General features: G+C 38.9%; 1 protein-coding gene across 1 annotated transcript in view; it reads left to right on the top strand.

The window, feature by feature from the left end:
• Positions 1-19,899, top strand: part of ATP1B3 (ATPase Na+/K+ transporting subunit beta 3) — a 40,020-nt gene that overhangs the window by 13,875 nt on the left and 6,246 nt on the right. Inside the window, exons 2-5 of the mRNA XM_059663740.1 lie at positions 6,697-6,825; positions 11,486-11,593; positions 15,688-15,872; positions 17,640-17,696. Of these exons, the coding sequence (XP_059519723.1) occupies positions 6,697-6,825; positions 11,486-11,593; positions 15,688-15,872; positions 17,640-17,696 (479 nt within the window). The remainder of the gene's footprint in view (positions 1-6,696; positions 6,826-11,485; positions 11,594-15,687; positions 15,873-17,639; positions 17,697-19,899) is intronic.

Below are 19,899 nucleotides of genomic sequence, written 5' to 3'. Positions count from 1 at the left end.
TCACTAGAGTTGTGCAGTTGAAATCAATGAAAGTTATTGTATGTAAATTATTCCTTAGACCTGGTTAGGAAAGAAATTCCAATCCCTCCCTCATTCAGAAGGTAATCACTATGAATTTACTTTGTACATTTATGATCCATTAAAAACCACTCTTTATACATACGTTTATAGAATTCCATAACTAGGAGTGTTTTAAATTTAAGCAAGTGGTATGTATCATTTTGAGGTACTGTTTCCCACTTAGGGTTTTTTGTATTATATGGCCAACTTGAGGTCTGATATACAAAATTCGTCAAAGAGTAGGCCCTTGCAGCCGCGCCTGCCTCAGCCCCGCCCCCTGCCCACTGGTGGTTCCAGAAGGTTGTTCCACCTCCCGGTCTAATTAGCATATTAGTTCTTTATTATATAGGATTCTTTCATGTAGGATTTTTTTTTTATTGCATAAAGTAATACAAAGGGTATTACATATGTGTCCATTTTTCCCCCCCGCCCTCATGTAGGATTTGAGGGTAGTAATTCTGAGTCCTTATATGTCTAGAAATGTTCTTTTGTTTTCTTGGTAGATTGATATTTTAGTTCACAATCGTTTTTCCTCAGTTGGGAACATATTGTTTCATTTTTACTTTGTGAGATCTGATATCTGTTCTCTTTCTCTGCCTTAGGTAACCCGTTTTATATCTTTTTAAAAAATATATGTTTCTTTATTGATTTCATAGAGGAAGGGAGAAGGAGAGAAAGATAGAAACATCAATGATGAGAGAGAATCATTGACTGACTGCCTCCTGCACACTCCCCACTGGGGATCAAGCCCGCAACCCAGGCATGTGCCCCTGGCCGGAATCGAACCTGGGACCCTTCAATCCGCAGGACGATGCTCTATTGACTGAGCCAAGCCGGCCAGGGCTGTTTTATATCTTTTTAGAAGCTTTAAGAATTTTTGTCTTTATTTTTGGTGTCCTGAAATATCACCGGTTTGTGTCTAGATACAGAATGTTTTCCAGTATTTTTTAATCTTTGCCAATCTAGATACAAAATTTGTTATTTTTTTGAGCATTCTTCCCTTTCCTCTTTTCTGGTGGAATTCCTATTAGATTTGTTGATATTCTGGTTCTGGCTCCCACATCTCAACAATTTCCATACATACATTCCCCCTCTGCTGTTTTGTCCAGTGTTGTAGAATACCTTGGCTTGATCCTTCAGCTCACTGATTTTTTTCTTTGTCTGGTCAATTCTCTAGATCAGTGGTTCTCAACCTGTGGATCGCGACCCCTTTGGCGGTCAAATGACCCTTTTACAGGGGTTGCCTAAGACCATCCTGCATATCAGATGTTTACATTACGATTCATAACAGTAGCAACATTACAGTTATGAAGTAGCAACGAAAATAATTTTATGATTGGGTCACAACACGAGGAACTGTATTTAAAGAGCCAGGAGGTTGAGAACCACTGCTCTAGATTAACTCTTCCAAGTTTTTGTTTTTTCCCATAGCTAAAATAAATTTATTCCATGTAATTGATATATGGTCTTTAAAGTGTACAACTTGAGTTTTGTTATATACTCACATATAAGCACATACATACACTGTGCTCATGAAACTCACTCTAATCAAGATAATTGACATATTCATATCCCCCAGATTTCCTCTAGCCCCTTTGTGTCTCCCCCGGTCTCCAGGCAAAAATAGATCTGCTTTTTAACACTTTGGTTTGTGCTTTCTCCAATTTTAAATGCATGGAATCATGTATTGTGTGTGTACTCTGGGGAGAGTGGACTGACATCTTTCATTCAGCATAATTTTGAGAAGTAGTTTATGAATAGTATTCCATTGTGGATAAGGCAGAATGTATTAATCTGTTGGTGTGTGCAGTTGCATTGTTGGCAGGTTTTAGTGATTGATTACAAATAAAGCATCTGTGAGTATATACTGAACATGTGCTTTCATTTTTCTTGGTCAAACATCTAGGAATATATTGGCTGAATTTTATCATAGGTATGGTTTGCCCACTTTTAGAAAAATTGTCAGAGTGTTTTATAAAATAGCTTTGTGTTGTGTTTTGTTTTGGCACATCCCCCCCAGGAGTGTATGCGAATTTCAGTTGTCCAGGCCTGGGCCATCACTTGGTACGAACAGTCTTTAAAATTCCTAGCAGCTGGTGAACATGCAGGGTAGTTTTCACTTGCTCCTCACCTTATCTACTAAGTTTTTTATTTTCATCAAAATATGAAAACTAATTTTTAAAATACCATTCTTTCATCTTCTAGTTTATATTTTCATTATATTTACACTTCTCTCCCTGCTGTATTTGCTGTTATGACCCAGTTTTTTCAGGTGTTAGTTACTTTCCTTGTTGACTGGATTAGTTTTTTTCCTCACTTATTTTGTAATTATTGGTTCTGTGGTCCTCCTAGGTGTTTCACCAATCCATCTAGGACAAGCATGTCAAACTCAAAGACTAACACGGGCCAAATAAACAAGGTTTAAGTTTATGTGGGCCGCAAAAAAAGCAAAAGCTTCACTTTTTATAGAAACGTAGGTTTATTTCGATAGAGACATGCTGGATACAAAGGGCTGAAATAAATGAATAATTGTTAACATAATAGAACATTTTAATAAAAATTAATATTTTTTTCTTGCCCTAGCCTGTTTGGCTCAGTGGATACGGACTGAAGGGTCTCAGGTTCAATTCCAGCCAAGGGCACATACCCGGGTTGCAGGCTCAATCCCCTGTGTGGGACATTCAGGAGGCAGCCAACCAGTGATTCTCTCTCATCATTGATGTTTCTCTCTCTCTCTCCCTCTCCCTTCCTCTCTGAAATCAATAAAAATATGTTTAAAAAAATTAATATTTTTTCTTGAACATTAACTTATCAGACACTGAATAACTGCACAAATTAATATCTGTAATGCAAATAAACCTATTTTTCTTGTACTCTGAAAGCAAAACATTTCCTGTTGTGCACACAAAACAAGTCAGTACAAGACTAATGACATGGCAATCGGCTGCTAAAATATTCGCTGCTAGTATTAGTGGAGAGAAATGGTGCACCTGCGTGTAAGGCGCATAAGGGAAATGAATGCAACACGATTATAGTAATCAGTCATTAGCGAACGTTTTAGTTGGTTATTAATAATTATGTATAACAGGATATTGTAAAAATGAAGTTATGAAATTTTTATTAAAACGTTTATTACATGCAATTATATTGGCTGGGCTGCAAAAATATTCATTGTGGGCCGCGAGTTTGACATGCTTGATCTAGGACATTGCTCACTTTTTAAGCTCAAGACCTTTAAAGTTCCCTGCTCCCACTTCAGAGTAGATGTTGCTGCTACTACTCCTAGTTGCTTGGCACCAGAGAGCATGTATGTTTGGAGGAAGGAGCACAGTTTACTCACCTGGCTGCTCCTGCTGTGGAGTCATCTGGTCATGTAGCTTTTGATACAGAGCTTCCTCTGTTCTTCTTTATTTATTTTTTAATCATATAATTGCTTTCCATTTATTTTTTATTGAATTTAATTAAAATTTTAAAATTACAGTTTACATTCAATATTATTTTGTATTAGGTGTACAGCTCCTGTTCTCCATCTTTGGTGAGCCAACGCGCTTATTCCTGGGAGGCCTTCCCTGATGAACTCCCTTTCCTTACTATGGACAGTTCATTCTTTCTGAGGTTTTTTACCCCCTAACACTTGATATCTGTTATTCTTGGTTTACATGTCTATCACAATATGATAGCTGAACTCTTGAAGGGAAGGAACAGTTTTATTCTATGCAAATCTCTATCACCTTGAGTAACACAGATTGCTTGAATGATACATTTTTCAGAGAATAGGAGTTTTTATTACAAAAAAGTAACAACCTGAGGATTCCAGGGAGAGCAGGCCAAGTAAGATACCACATAGAGAGCCAGTGGTCTGGGTGTTTCTCTTACTGGTAGGTTACTCTTGGGCAGGTTATTTAATCTTGTTTAATCTTTTTATGCCACCATCATTTTATTTTAGTAAATATATAAAATTTGAGTGCATGTGTGTGTATATATTATTAAAATAATACATGCTCATCAGTTTTTCTGGGGTGTGTGTGTGTTTATATTTTTATTGATTTCAGAGAGGAAGGGAGGAGAGATATCAATGATGAGAGAGAATCATTGATGGGCTGCCTTCTGCACGCCCCTACTGGGGATAGAGCCCACAACCCAAGCATGTGCTGTTGACTGGAATTGAACCAGGGACCCTTTAGTCCACAGGCCGACGCTCTCTATCCACTAAGCCAAAACGACTAGGGCCATGCTCATTAGTTTTAAGAAAACATAGGTGCAAGTCTTCGTGACTTTGAATTAGGCAATGGTGTCTTTGATGTGACACCAAAAGCACAAGCAACCAAAGAATAAGTGGATAAATTGGACTTTAAAGGACATTGTCATGAAAGTGGAAAGACAATCCACAGAAAGGGAGAAAATAATTGTACATCCTATATCTGACAAGAGGCTTGTATCTATAATATGTAAAGAAATCTTAGAACTCAAGTAAGCAAACAACCCAAATCAAAAATGGGCCAAAGATCTGAATAGACAGTTATTCAGAGAAGATAGAAATAGCCAATAAGATCATGAAAAGATACTCAGTATCCTCTGCTATTGGAGAAATGCAGAGCACACCCATTAGGATGGTTGTATGAAGTGTTGGTGAGGTTATGGAGAAGTTGGAACCCTGCTGGTGGGAATGTAAAATGGTTCAGCTGCTTTGAAAAACAGTCTGGCACTTACTCAAAAGGCTACACATAGTTACCTAGCAATTCCACTCATAGGTGAATAGAATGTTCTCAAAACCATGTTTATAAATTTTATTTACAGTATTTTTCCTGGAAGTTTAAAATCAAGTTTTGAAAATGGTACGATAAAAAAAATATTTGAGATGACTTAAAAATGGTGCTAAATAATTATACTCATCACTTTTGTTTGGAACTTCTCCAGTTTAAATATCCACTGCATTAGTTGACAAACTGCTATATCCTCAATCTGTTTTTGTATGAGATTTTATTGAAGCACAGCCCACACTTGTTAAATTTCTATATTTGTCCACTCTGGACTGCAATGTGGAGGATTTTATCGGTGGCTCCAACAAACATCTAGATCTGAAAGACTCGTTTCTCTCCTCGGTGTCTTAAACTAGCCTTTGGGCTTTGCATGTGTTTCTTTCCCTTCTGTACTTCGCTGATCACTTCATTGAGATTGGTCTTCCCTTTTTTTTTTTCTACAACAGGATTGCTGCATGTGGTAGGGAAGTGATGCTGTCTGAAGGTGACATGTTCTTCTCCTTTCTTCCTTCTGTCCTCTCGCTCCCTATTTTGGCCTCCTGGTAATTGGGGCAGGGTGGGATGGGGGAATGCTAATCTAAATTAAAATACAAGTATGTTAACTATTTCACCATTACTTGAAAAGGGAGGGAAAGGGAGACAGTTTCCTGGCCTGCAGAAATAAAAGTTACCTAGCTTTTGCCACAATCTGCTTTGAGGTCATGGGGTCTTTTGAGAATCAGAAGAATGTTTAGAGCTGCCGGGGGGGGGGGGGGGGGATATTTAGAAATATGTTATTACAGAAGTCTTCAGAAGCACTAAAGTTAATCCTTGCTGGAGAGTGGGGGTGAGGAAGTCCATAGATTCCAGGTTAGGAACCCCTGCTCTAGCCCCTCTGCTAGAATAGAGTGAGAAAACAAAAAAGTAGGTTATTAAGAGTGGGAAATAAAGCTGATGTTAATCAACTGTGTGGAATTAAGTGTTCTTCACTATTGCTATACCTGAAGCTTTGTTCAATATTTTTTGATCAATTTTTAAATGTTTATAAATGTGTGACTTTAATATTATAATATATAATTCTGATGGTGACCACATCTGATGTTAGAACTTCAAATATAGACATTTGAGAGAAATAATTATTTTTAGATGTTCTCAAAACAAATCGCTGGTTTAGGATAGATCTATCATAGTGCTTTCAGATTGTGAAGGAAAACAGATTAAGCCCTTGATGTGGAGCCGTGCATCTGCTCTCTCTTGCTTGCACTCAGCAGTCGAGTAGCGACGTCCCATTGGTTGGGGTGCTTGTTTCTGGCCTTGTCCTCTTCAATTTTGCATGAGCCTTCCATTCAACCAGTGTTTCCTAAACTTCATTCATTGAGATACCGTCTTCATGATTTGCCTTCCTACACATTTCCTGGCTATTCTTTTAAATCACTTTTCAACACTTAAATTTATGCAAATAATTATTGTGTGAAATATTGGTTGATGTACTAATTCTTTTCTGTTTGCCACTTACTGGAACATGTACAGATTGGGTTTGTCCCACCTAAAATCATCTTTTATCGTTCTGGAGGGCATCAAGTTCCAATTTGGGAAACATTCCCCTTTGTGCTGGAATTTAAAGCTCCGACCTTGAACTAGAGAATGCTCTGTAGAAGCTGCTTGTACTTGGATGTATTAGCGGAGAGGAGGGGGTCACAGGATGGGTGGCTGCTACCTGCTGAAACACTCCTTGCTTGGGCAAATTCATATTCTGAATATGGAGACATTTTGGCTGTGTGCATGGCAAGCTTGGAATCCTGACTTTGCCGTGGTTGGCTTGGTTTTAGTCTGGACACATGCGCACACAATTATGTGTGTATCTACAAAATTTCATAATTTTTATTTTCTTTTACAGGTTTGATCTTGCTCTTCTACCTAGTCTTTTATGGGTTCCTGGCTGCACTCTTCACATTCACAATGTGGGTTATGCTTCAGACTCTGAATGATGAAGTTCCAAAATATCGAGACCAGATTTCTAGTCCAGGTAATGAACTTGCACTTGTTGTGGCTTTTATCTCTATCAAATGTTTTACATAGCAGATAAGATAGTTTAACCTTGGCCTTAGGTAATGAGAACGTTTGATTTTTGTTTGTTGTATAATATTTACATACGGATACAAAGACCTTTAATATTTACATACGGATACAAAGACCTGGGCTGATAAATTTTGCATCCTTTGCCAGAGTAAGCAGAAATAAATATTGAGAATTAGAGTGAAGCCAAACTTGACTGATGTAATTATAGGTATGAATGGCCTTTATGAATATGTGTGGCAGTTGCACTTCGTCCTGAGTTAATTTACTTAATAAAGTATATATTTTGGCTCTAACTCAGGTCAGAGCCTTGGTCTTATAAAATACATGCTTCATGGTTTTAATTGCTTAGTGTGGAAGTGGTAAATATTAAATAATGATACATCAATGGAGAACAAAATGATTCTACTTTATTAATAATCTTAAGAGGGGGAAAAACTCCAGGATACTTTAGTACAGAAAAAATCTTAACTGAAACATTGTTTAAATCATGTTGTCTTCCTGTGTTTTTTTTTTTTTTTTTTTGGTTATTTTTAAACCCTCTTTTTCTTCTTCTTTTTTTTTTTGATTGATTTTAGAGAGAAGTGAGGGAGAAAGAATGGTTTGTTGTTCCTCTTATTTATGCATTCATTGGTTGATCCTTTTTAAAAATATAAATTTTATTGATTTCAGAGAGGAGGGAAGAGGGAGAAAGAGAGATAGAAGCATTAATAATGAGAGAATAATTGATTGGCTGCCTTCTTCCTGCCCGACATTGGGAATCAGACCCAGTCCTGGTTCATGGGTCAGTGCTCACACTGGCTGGGCATCATTTTTTTTGTTTGTTTTTTTAATTTTTAAATTGATTCTTGGAGAGAGAGGAAAGGACAGGGCGAGGGAGAAACATTGATCTGCTGCCTCCTGCACACCCCCCACCAGCAATCTAGTCTATAACTTAGGCATGTGCCCTGACCGGGATGTTGCAACCAGCAACCTTTTAGTGCAAGGGATGTTGCCCAGACAATTGAGCCACACTGGCCAGGGCAGGGCATTGGTTGATCCTTGTATGTGCCATGACCAGGGATCCAATCTGCAACCTTGGTGTGTCAGAACAACACTCTAACCAACTGAGCTACCTGGCTAGGGCTGAAACAGTCTTTGAATGCCGGCTCTGCCTTTCTTGGATATGGCCCTTGTCTTCAAGGTGCTGGCAATTTTTATAGAAAATACTAATGTGCCAGAATCCCAATGTATCTTCCCTAAAATGTGAACAACTTGTAGAGACAGTAGAGATGGAAGATTCTAATGGAGGAGTGGGATCTGGATGGCAGGCAGGCCGGGGAACGTGAGGATCTAGCTGGAGGTTTCTGTGTTGGAGCAGTGGTTCTCTTCCAGCAGGCGTTTGTCCTCCAGGGGCCATTCGTCAATGTATGGAGACATTTTTGTTTGTCACATCAGAGTGGTCCCACTTTGAGTAGAGGTCAGGCATGTTGCTAAATAAACATCCTACAATGCACAGGACCACCCACCACAACAAAAAATTACCCAGTTAGCATGTTAGTAGTGCCGAGACAGGAGCCCAGATCTAGATCCTCTCTGACTGCGTGGATTCTGAGCCATGTCAGCAGCCAAACTGAACCAATTTCCCCAACTATTTTTTCTTCCATTTATTCTAATGGCTTTTCCTTTGTTTGCAGCTGGTATTTGTTAAAACATCATAAATAACTCTTAACCCTTTCAGTTTACTTGACTGAGTATCAGATGAGCTCCATGCTAAAATTTTTCCTCATCTCTCATTGTAGCTGTTTTCTTTAAACCTAGACTAATTCTAAGATAATTATTATTTTTTGGCTAAAGTTAATTACCATTGAATACAATCTGATCTATTTCAGAAATATTAAACTCTGTTTATAATTGCATGAATAATATAAGCAGTAAAATATGTTTAATATAGTTTAAGTACACAGTTTTAAACTGAGTTTCTTAAAACTATTTACCAAGTGTACTTAATGTATCATTACAATAAGTAAGTAAATAAATAAATAAATAAATGTATGTATGTATATGCACGTGCATTCATATGTATGTATAATATTAGGTGGATATCCATTAGTTTGCTAAACATGATTTTCTCTTCATAAAGGGATTATGGGCAATTTTTGTTTTTCTTCTACTTGTATTTTCTAAGTTGTGTGGTGGTGTTTGTTTTTTTTAAACCATGACCATCATTTCAATGTCAATGTGTTTGTACCCAGTAAAATGCTAATTTCAAATTGGTGTGCATGTTTGTTACCACGTACTGCCTAGCCACACCCTTATAGACATACACACATTCATATCCCAGTGGTGTATATTGGAAAGAGAGAAGAGTTATTATAGACCTCATATTCTATTGTTCTTGGTTTGGGGTAAACTAAGATCTTTATTTGGAGTTTACTATGTCAAAAACACAGCTGTAGTGCACTCTTCCTGCTGTGGATTCTTTACTTAAGAATTTCAGATGGGTTGTTAAATAGCAGGAACTAGGACTCTGAGAGCATTGCTAGGCAATTTCAGAAGTAGCTGGTATCAGAAATTCAGTTTTAGATGTTCATACAGAGTTTTTGTAAGTTGAATTATTTTTTAAAATTCTCTTAGAAATTAGTCATGTAAAATAATGCAGTTTTAAAATAGCATAGATATCTTCATGTTTTACTTTAAAATTAATTTAGAAATCTGCGTGTTTTATTTTGGGGTTTTCTTAAAAGTTAAGTGTTTCAAAATTTTTTGGGGTTTTTTATTGTTCATCTTCACCCAAGGATATTTTTGCCATTGATTTTCAGAGAGCATAGAAGAGAGGGAAGGAGGAGGTTAGAGAGAGAGACCCATCACTTGTTTGCTTCCAGAACTTGCCCCAACTGGGCGCCAGGGAACAAACCTGCAACCCAGGTACATGCCTTCCCTTGACTGTGAATTGAACCTGAGACCCTTAGGTTTGCAGGCTGATGCTCTAACCATTAAGCCACAGTAGCCAGGGCAAAAGTTAGGTGTTTTTATAGTAACACGCAAGCTGTGTTTTACTTATAGTATAGTATGTATCATTCCTGCTATAAAACCTTAAGAAAAACAAACTATCTGACATACACAGGTTGTCCTCTCCTACATTGGATGGTCAGAGGTTTTATTTCTACTGTTGACCTAAGAAACATCCAAACTTGTAGAGAATTTTAGTAAGAGTTTATTTTAGCCCAAACTGATGGGATTGCTGGGAAGCAAGATCTCAGATGCTCCCCAGAATGATAGTTTGCAGTTTAAGGAGGGAATGCAAGGAAGATTACAAGAAGGAGAGAGAAAGCAAGGCTCCGGGGATTGGATTACAGGGTAGTTAACAAAATTTTTAACAAAATTATTTGTTTTCTTGAGGATGGTTACCCTCTAGAGCAGTGGTTCTCAACCTGTGGGTCGCGACCCCTTTGGCAGTCGAACGACCCTTTCACAGGGGGTCGCCTAAGACCACCCTGCATATCAGATATTTACATTACGATTCATAACAGTAGCAACATTACAGTTATGAAGTAGCACTGAAAATAATTTTATGGTTGGGTCACAACATGAGGAACTGTATTTAAAGGGCCAGAAGGTTGAGAACCATTGCTCTAGAGGCATTTGAAAGGTGTGTTAACTAGGTGCACAGAAACAGTGGACAGGGCTTGTGATATAATGCTTTTTAAATGAGGAAAGCTTAAAGTTAGAAGCTTGATTGTATTGCTTACAGATAAATATGCTTACATTTTCTGTTAATAAACTCATGCAACATGTTCTATACACATGGATGGACTCCTGATAAATTGTTGGTGTTTCTACTCCAAGTTCAGTATGAGAAACAACATTTTATAGAGAGCAATGTTTATTATTAAAGGAAGACTATGTAACCCTAGAGTTAAAATTATATAGGCCTCTTTTACTGAATAAGGTAAGTTTTCTTTATGAATGTTCCCATGCAGCTGTAATTTGAATGACAAAAGTGTTTAGATTTAATTTGCTAAAAATTTTCTCCATATATTAATAACAAGTGGGCAAAACCTAAAAACATTTGATAGAAAAATGAATATAGAAAGTACAAAGTAAAACTTGCATCTTTTAAGGAACAGAGCAATTATAATTAACTGTAGCCAATCAGATTTAGGGAGGTATCTAGTTGGTCGGAGGTGACTTTGAGGATTTGGAATTCTCTTCATTACAGATGTTGACCTTCATAGTCAGAATTGGGAGGTTCTTGATAGTTTCAACCTACCTGTGAACACAAATTTCCATGTACTTTACTGAGATCTGTCCTTTTAGGGGTAAGAGGAGAGAAGGAGCCGAAACCGGTTTGGCTCAGTGGATAGAGCGTCGGCCTGCGGACTCCAGGGTCCCGGGTTCGATTCCGGTCAAGGGCATGTACCTGGGTTGCGGGCACATCCCAAGTGGGAGATGTGCAGGAGGCAGCTGATCGATGTTTCTCTCTCATCGATGTTTCTAACTCTCTATCTCTCTCCCTTCCTCTCTGTAAAAAATCAATAAAATATATTTTTAAAAAAAAAAAAAAAAAAAAGAGGAGAGAAGGAATTTACTGCAGTTAATTTACCCCTTTCTCTTTTATCTCTTTATAGGACTTACGGTTTTTCCAAAACCAGTGACAGCGTTGGAATATTCATTTAGTGTGTCTGAACCAGAGTCCTATAAAGGGTATATTGAAGACCTTAAGAAGTTTCTAACGCGTAAGTGTGTTTTCTTAGAGTGAGGTAAAAGTGTTTAGTGATTATGGAAACATACAAAATTATGATTACATTGAGAAAATTATTCTTAGAGTTTATTTTGCTTTTTTTTGGTCTGTCAAACAGTCAACTAAGGACTTGTAAGTAGATTTCATGATTAGTCATGATATTCTAATATTCTAACTTATGGAAAGACATAAGGGTCTAAGCCAAACAAGCAGTTGCTTTTAATTTTTTTTTATCCTATAAGAAGTATGTGAGTAAGTTCATTGAGACATAACATTTATATCTGCATTAATATGGAAAGTATTTGAGTAGTAGAGCAAAGCTATCTTATATAAAATAATGCCTCTAAGTATTTGGATCTTTTGCATCCAATGTTGTGCTTGTGTGGGGGACTAGGAATGTTGCTTATCATTAAAAAAAGAAAGAAAGAAAAGAAATCTACGTATCAGTTTTGAGTTTTTTGGAGTTAACCAGTTGTAAATCTTTCCCGCCCTGGCCCAGTTTTTTTCTTACTGTTTGCTTGTCCTAATTTCATGGTATTAACATTCACATGAATAATCATCAAATGCCCTGGCCTCTTGTTTCTTGATTGCCTCACCTCTTCCTTGGCTGCACACTTACAGGCACTCCTTAAGCATATAGGACTCCATTGCCAAAATCACTGTGAGGCTTTCCTACCACAACCTCTGACCTTCTAGTTTGCTTATTTAACTTTCCCTCACTATTCTTCTGCCTCATTTGGGACTTTCAAGTCCTTTTATCCCAGCCAATCCCCCTATTTCCCTTTAATGGAGAGAATCATTGATCGGCTACCTTCTACATGCCCCCTACTAGAGATCAAGCCCACAACCTGGGCATGTGCCCTGACCAGGAATCAAACCATGACCTCCTGGTCAACACACTGAGCCACAAGGGTAGGGCTGAAGATTTTCAGCAGGACTAATTAGCGCTGGAATACTTGGTCACCTTCTTGGACTTGCTCTGCTACTTGGCAGGGCTATAGAATTTCTCTGAATAATTATTTACAACCTCTACTTTCCTGCCTTTTCCCTTAGAACTCATAACAATGGTTCAGTCAATGACTGCATTTACCATGGTGGTCTCATAAGATTGTAATGGAGCCGAAAATTTCCTATTGCCTAGTGACACAGTAGCCATCATAAGGCCGTAGGGCAACACATTATACAAATACTATTGTGTTACAGTTGCCAGCAGTATTCAGTACAGCAATGTGCTGTGCAAATTTGTAGCCAGGAGCTATAGGGGAACTGAATTTGTCACCCCAAAATATCTCTGGCATAGGATTACTTTAGGCTGGTTAATTTTGAGAAACAGCAGCCATGGGAGCAGCTCTGCAAACCAACTAGAAGTGGCCCTTAGTAAAAGACCTTTACATTTGTACAGATGATCCCCATTTGTAAGGGGGTTGACCTTATCTCTGGACACTCTCATCGATACAGAAGACAGAGATGCAGAACTGCACAACAACCTTACCCTTGTTTACGGTGCTTTTCCAGGGGACCTCCCATAGCTGACACCCCCAAGCCCAGCATCTTCTTTGTCTTCAACTGAAGATGGCATTTAAGGTGGTAGCTTCAGGCTATTTTGACAAGTTGCTCAGTTTTCGTGGGTCTTTCCATGTATATAGGAGATTACATGTTTTTAACCTTGTTTGTTTTTCTCCTGTTCATCTGTCTTTTATTATAGGGATGTTTCAGCCAAGAACCCAGAAGACCAGGACAAATCGTTTTTTTCTCCCCTACAGAGCAATAGGCTATGCCCTCTAGCCTAGGTGTGTAGTAGACTGTACCATCCAAGTTTGTATAAGTGAACTCTATGATGTTTGCACAGTGGTGAACTCACCTAAGGCAACATTCTCAGAACAGACCCCCATCATTAAGTGGCACATGGTAGAATAATATATTCCTGCTTTAAGAGAAAATTGAGGGTCAGATAGGAATTCCCCCCAGTTTCCCCATTATTAGTAAAACAAACTGACAGTTGTAGCCATTTTGTCTGGTATTCCTCCTCCTCTGATGAGGGAGCTGCCTTTCACCTGTACCAGCCAGGCCTTGGATCTCATCCCTCTCACTGTCTCAGAAATATGCTACTTACAGTCCTTTTGTACATTTAGCCTCATTGATCTTTCCTGTCAGCATGCAAATGCCCTCAACTCTTATTTTGAATCAAAATCCTCTCTTGAATCCCACATCTTCCATTAGCTATCTTCCTAAGTCTCTTTCCTTTTATAATTAAACTAGAGGCCCGGTGCATTTGTGCACTCGCGGGGGGGGAGGGGTCCCTCAGCCCGGCCTGTGCCTCCTCACAGTCTGGGACCCCTCAGGGGATGACCACTTGCTGGCTTAGGCCTGCTTCCCGGGGGGGATTGGGCCTAAGATGGCAATCAGACATCCCTCTGGCAGCCCGGCAGCCCTCGGGGGATGTCCACTTGCCAGCAGGGAGCAGGCCTAAACTGCAGTCGGACATCCTTAGCGCTGCTGAGGAGGCAGGAGAGGCTCCCACCACCACCACTGCTGTACTGGCAGCCGTCAGCCTGGCTTGTGGCTGAGCAGAGCTCCCCATGTGAAAGCGCCCTAACCACCAGAGGGCAGCTCCTGCATTGAGCGTCTGCCCCCTGGTGGTCAGTGTGTGTCATAGTGACCAGTCATTCCCAGTCTTTCTGCTGTTAGGGTCAGTTTGCATATTACCCTTTTACTATATAGGAAAGAGGCCTGGTGCACGGGTGGGGGCCGGCTGGTTTGCCCTGAAGGGTGTCCCGGATCAGGGTGGGGGTCCCGCTGGGGTGCCTGGCCAGCCTGGGTGAGGGGCTGAGGGCTGTTTTCAGGCTGCCCACACCCCCTTCAGGGTGGGGGTCCCCACTGGGGTGCCTGGCCAGCCTAGATGAGGGGCTGAGGGCTGTTTTCAGGCAGGCCAAGCCTCCAACTGAAGCTCCCAGTCTCTCCTTTTTTTTTTTTTTTTTTTTTAAATTTCTGGGATTTATTTGCCTTCTGTAATTGAAACTTTGTTGCGGCTCCAGCTCCGAGGCCAGCTGGCTGAAATCAGGTATCTGGGGTTTGTTTAGCTTCTATAATTGCAACAGTGTTGGATCTGGAGCTCAGAGCTGGGCTGCAGCAGGTGGGGAACCTTGGCTTCCTCCATCGCTGGGGCAACCAAGCCTCATGTTCGCTTGAGTTGTTGGCTGCTGGCCGCCATCTTTGTTGGCAGTTAATTTGCATATCCTGCTGATTAGCCAATGGGAAGCATAGCAGAGGTATGGTTAATTACCATGTTTGTCTATTATTAGATAGGATATATACTTATTTTTTGTGAGATATGACCATGGTTTAAAAACCCAATAATAAAGAAAGGTCTGTAATAAAAACAGTAGTTTCCTGCTACACCTTTCTAGCTGCAGTTCTGTTCATTCAACACATACTTTTTATGAATGCCTTTTCTGTGTCAAGCACACTTCTAGGTTCCATCAATAAACAAAAGAAAAATGTCTTTGTGGCGCTCTTGCCCTGGGTGGATTAGGAGGTAGTAAGTGTAGTGGAGGAAAATAGAGCAGTGGAGTCAATAGTTACCTCCATCTCTGCTACAATGCCTTTCTCTAAGTTAACATTAGCTCTCGGCTCTGTTGCAGGTCCTTTTAGTATAGACTGCATAGCACTGTCTATCTTGAGACCCTTCGATTATGATTTTATACTTAACACCTATCTTCCCCACTGCACTGTAAGCTCCTTAAAGGCAGCAACAGTACCTTTTTAGGTCCTCACTGTTATATCTTGGGCTAGGAACAGAGGCGTCATTCAGATAATGCTGTAGCCATGGCTGGGACCACCTCATGATGACAAAAGATATTGATCTATAATCCAGCGTGTATCAGTGTTGAAATGCAGTAAACTTCAGAGCACTAGATAGCTCTTAACAGTTAAAGGAACAAACTTAATATTCTTCCCCTAAAATTATCTAGTAATTAGCCTCGCTGTTTTTGTGTTCCAAGAATGTTGTCCAAAGGAGGACATATATTCCTAGATGTGTTGAAGATCTTTTTTTTGGCTGTTCTGTGCACACATATGTTTCCTTTGTAGCATATGCTTCGGAAGCACAGAAGAATCTTAAAGTCTGCACCGATGGAGCCCTCTCTGAACAGAAGGGTCCAGTTTATGAAGCATGTCAGTTTCCTCTTAACTTACTTGAAGCATGCAGTGGGGAGAATGATCCTGAGTTCGGCTACTCCCAAGGACACCCTTGTATTCTTGTGAAAATGAACAGAGTATGTACATATTTTGCTGCTATTGCTGCTTTTTCTAATACCCTTATTAAGAAACTGGCAAGTATTTTTTAAATGTCTCATTTGGGATAGCTTGTGTAAAGGGCTAAGAGTGATATTGATTGACCTTTGGAAAAAGTAATACAAAAGGCAAACAGGATTGGTTCACAAGTTAATCATAGTATAGGGAGTAAAACAACTTCTGCTTTTCCCCTTTGGAGAGAGTTGCATGCACGCAGACATAGATGAATGCTTCTAGGGGCAGGTGTTCTGGGTGTCATGCCCAAACCATGGTTTTGTTAATGTTCAGTATCATCTTTGAATACTGTGTTGTAAAGCAATTTAAAATCCCATGGGGAATATATGAAGTTTTGACTTAGATTTAGTAGGAAAGCATATTTTTGTAATATACTGTACAATTAAATAATAGAAATGTAAATAAAGCTGCATTATAATGAGCTCAGTTGTAGCATTTTGCTATGTTGTGCAGAAGAGGTGCCTTAATTGTTTAGCCATCAGCAAATTAAAAGGCTAACTTTCTCTCCCATGTAAGTGATAACACTCTCTGTCATGGTGCAAAGGAAGCTGCATCCCTTCTGCCATGAAGTGATCCCTAACCCCCGTGCACTGCTGCTCTCTGAACGTTGTGCTGCAGAGTTGTGTTCTGATACAGTTACCCTGTTGAGGCCCACAAGGTCTCCCCTTGAAAAGTGAGGTAATTCCTGGACATTTACTCAGAGAAAGGGTAGGTTCATAAATAGGTGTAGACCCTTCAAGATCCTGAGTTCACATATCACATCCAATAAGCAAATTGCTACCATCCCTAATAAAAGTACAGCTTAGGTCTTCCAAAGTTGGCCCTAAGTAAGGAGTTTCCCTGGAGGGAGAGCCAGCTAGATCCTAACACACCCATGCTGACACCCTCCAGCTCCATCCTTCCCCTCCCCCAAAGGACAGTGGTGACAGCGTCTGTTCATCCCACAGCACTCCAGAGGTCATTCTGAAACACTGCCTGACACATAGTAGGCACCAGTAAATGATTGAGGGTGTTCCAGGAAGACTGTGTTAAGAATTAAGGTTAACAAAGTAAGCATAATGCAGTGTCTAATGTGAGAAATATTTACATTTTATAGGCACATATAAAATACATATAAATTCAGAATGCCAAAATCCTCACAAAATAGATGAATAAATATCTGTTATCATTCATACAAGAGCTAGTTATGTCACCTACAAACATGCAGGTAGCTTTATTCCATAGAACTGAATGGTGCTGAGAGTCTTAAAATGGGATTATCCCCTGTGTGTGCATTGTGTGGGACAGATAGATGTGGACTCTGGTCAGGCTCCCTGAAGCGTGATGGAAATGGGAGGATTGTGACCTAACATATTTTCATGAAAAAAGGTAATTATATTGTGCCTCTACAATTCTTATCATTTGCATTATTTGCTCATATAAATAATGAAATTTAAAGGTGTCCGTTTGGTTGTTTCTTAATTTAAGGGTAGCAAGTGTAATACTGTGCTTTGGTCAATTCTTTGGTAACTGATGTATTTCCTGACTTGCCCTAGTACAGTAATAAGATAGCCAGTTGGTAAGATTATTATATTGAAAAGTCCATTCTAGCCTTCTAAAATGAAATTAGCATAAAAGGCACAGGTAATGGGTTTTCAATACACAGAATTACTATTAATCTCAACTCTTGCACTCCTGGTTCCTGTGGTAAACATTTGTGATGTTTCAATTAATCACAAGTTTTTTTACCTTAGATAATTGGATTAAAGCCTCAAGGACAACCAAGGATAGAATGCACTGGTAATTCTAAGGTTAGTATTCAAGAAATAACCCAACTTTCGTTAAAGTTCTAGTGTGTCTGAACACTTTAAAAGTCGAATAAATTTTAGTCATCCCCCCTCCCTGTCACATTTTAAAAGTCCTTGTAGTGCCAGTCTTAGAAGAATAGAGTTTCACCAAGCTTGGTGGGTAGCCCTTCTCTGTGTGATAATGAAAGACTTGTTTTTCGTGTGAATTTGATTTCACGTGCATTGCTTTACAGCACCATATTCCACAGTTCATTGATGCTAACTAAGACTCACCTTTTTTCCAGCTTAATAACACTGAAATTGGGGTTGGTTGTACAATCAATGGTGTCTTACCATGTATTTTTTTTTCTTAATAGTACATCAATTGGTATATATCAGTGACACCTGAGATTTAATGCAACATGGTAGAGGCATTGCTTTTCTCTCCTGTCCTGACTTTGTGTGTGATTATTTTGGGTTGGTTTGTTTGTTTAAGAGTTCTGTGCAGTTTTCATCTCATAGTTTTTTGTTTTGTTTTCTCTCTATGCTGCAAGTGCAATGAAGACAAATATGTAAATAATGGGTAACAGTTCTGAGGGGAAACTTTTTAAGTTCTAAATTTAATTATATCATTGTGCAAAATATTGACATTCTAACTCCAGTTGTGTCAGAAATATTTTACTTGAAACATTACATTGAAATCATTTCTAAAGTTGCTTATGGAAAAAATAGTAATTCCTGTTAACCATGAATGGAATTGTATTTGGGCAGAAACTTCTTGCTCGGTGGTTCTCAAATTCAATCATCCAGCAGAACTACTTGGAGAGCTTGCTGATTTCCATTCTTGAAGTTTTTGACTCTATTTGTCTGGGGTTAGGCCCAAAATTGACATTTTACCTAAAGCTTCCAGGTGATGCTGCCAGTCTGGGGCCCACACTCGAGAACCTCTGCATTAGAGGATCCTTACTATCTCCTTTTGAGTACAATAAAAAATCGGGAAGTGCATGGTTTCTCGTCTAGGTTGGAGGTATACACATCACCATAGGCAATTCACTTTGTCTCTTTATGCCATATTCAGCTCAGCAGGAAACTGGATAAAAAGCCAGAATCTCACTTAACCAGATGCTACATTGAAGCCATGCTTTTCTGATAAACAAGTCCTTCTAAAAATTTACCATCATCTATCGAGACAAAAGAAAAGCTGTACTTTGTGATTTTTGCAAATCTTTCTAGTAGAAATTCCTGAGGCTGGGTTGCTAGGCTTCAGCCTGGTAGAAGTGCTCATTTCCTGACAGTGTACCTGTGTCTGCAGGACCTGTTGCTTTTGTATGTGCGCAGACAACATAGATAAGCTTGGGATGGTGGTCTATAGAGCCAGCACCACCAAGAAGGGAAAACACACACATTTAGTCCAGAAGAACAAACTTTATAGAACCCGTTCCTAAGGTTTCAGTTTTATGAACCTTTGGCCAATATAAAAAACCTCCATGTAACTCATCCCTTAGGATTTTAAATGGATTTTTCTCCTTGTTTATCTATTCTGTGTCCTTTGCTTCTAGAAGAGTTTGGGGAAGTGTCAATGAAAAATCCTGGTCCAGTGACTCAGATTTCAGATGGTTTTTGTTATGTGTAAAGTACATAAAGTAATCAAAACAGATGGGATTTTTTGCTTTGCTTTTTTTTAATTGTGAAATATTTTTGTTTTGAGAAAAAGCACACGGAATTGGAAGAAATGCTGGTAAAATTGCGTTTTACTCCTAGGCTAGTCAGAGAAGCGCGATCAGGAGTCCATACATTTTAGTGTCTCTGTGGGGCAGATGGAAACATTTGCTGCACAAACACTGGTGACAGAACATGCTCTTACAGGTAGCCTTTAACATGTTTGTGTCACTCATTCTTTTGGTATTTTATTTCCTTACAAAAATGAATCATGTTCATTTGAGGAAATTTTTTTAATGCAGAAGAAAAAAATTGGTAAATGCTAACCAGAAATAATCACTACTTAGAACATTTGATGTGTATTCTTTAAGTAGCTTATGAGTTAGGATTGTATAAAAGAAAATACATTAATTTTAATTTTAAAACTTTATTTTGTTTTCAGTAGAACTTATTGGCTATTAATAAACTCTTGTACTTAGTTACTTACAGTTTCCAATATGGTACCATTTTATATGCTTAGAAAATATGACATGGATGCTTTACCCTAAAATAGCTCATCATCATTCAG

The sequence above is a fragment of the Myotis daubentonii genome, chromosome 14 (genome assembly GCF_963259705.1).
Source record: "Myotis daubentonii chromosome 14, mMyoDau2.1, whole genome shotgun sequence".
NCBI lineage: Eukaryota > Metazoa > Chordata > Mammalia > Chiroptera > Vespertilionidae > Myotis > Myotis daubentonii.
The sequence above is the reverse complement of the archived record's forward strand: the minus strand, read 5'-3'. Positions and strand labels throughout refer to the sequence as shown.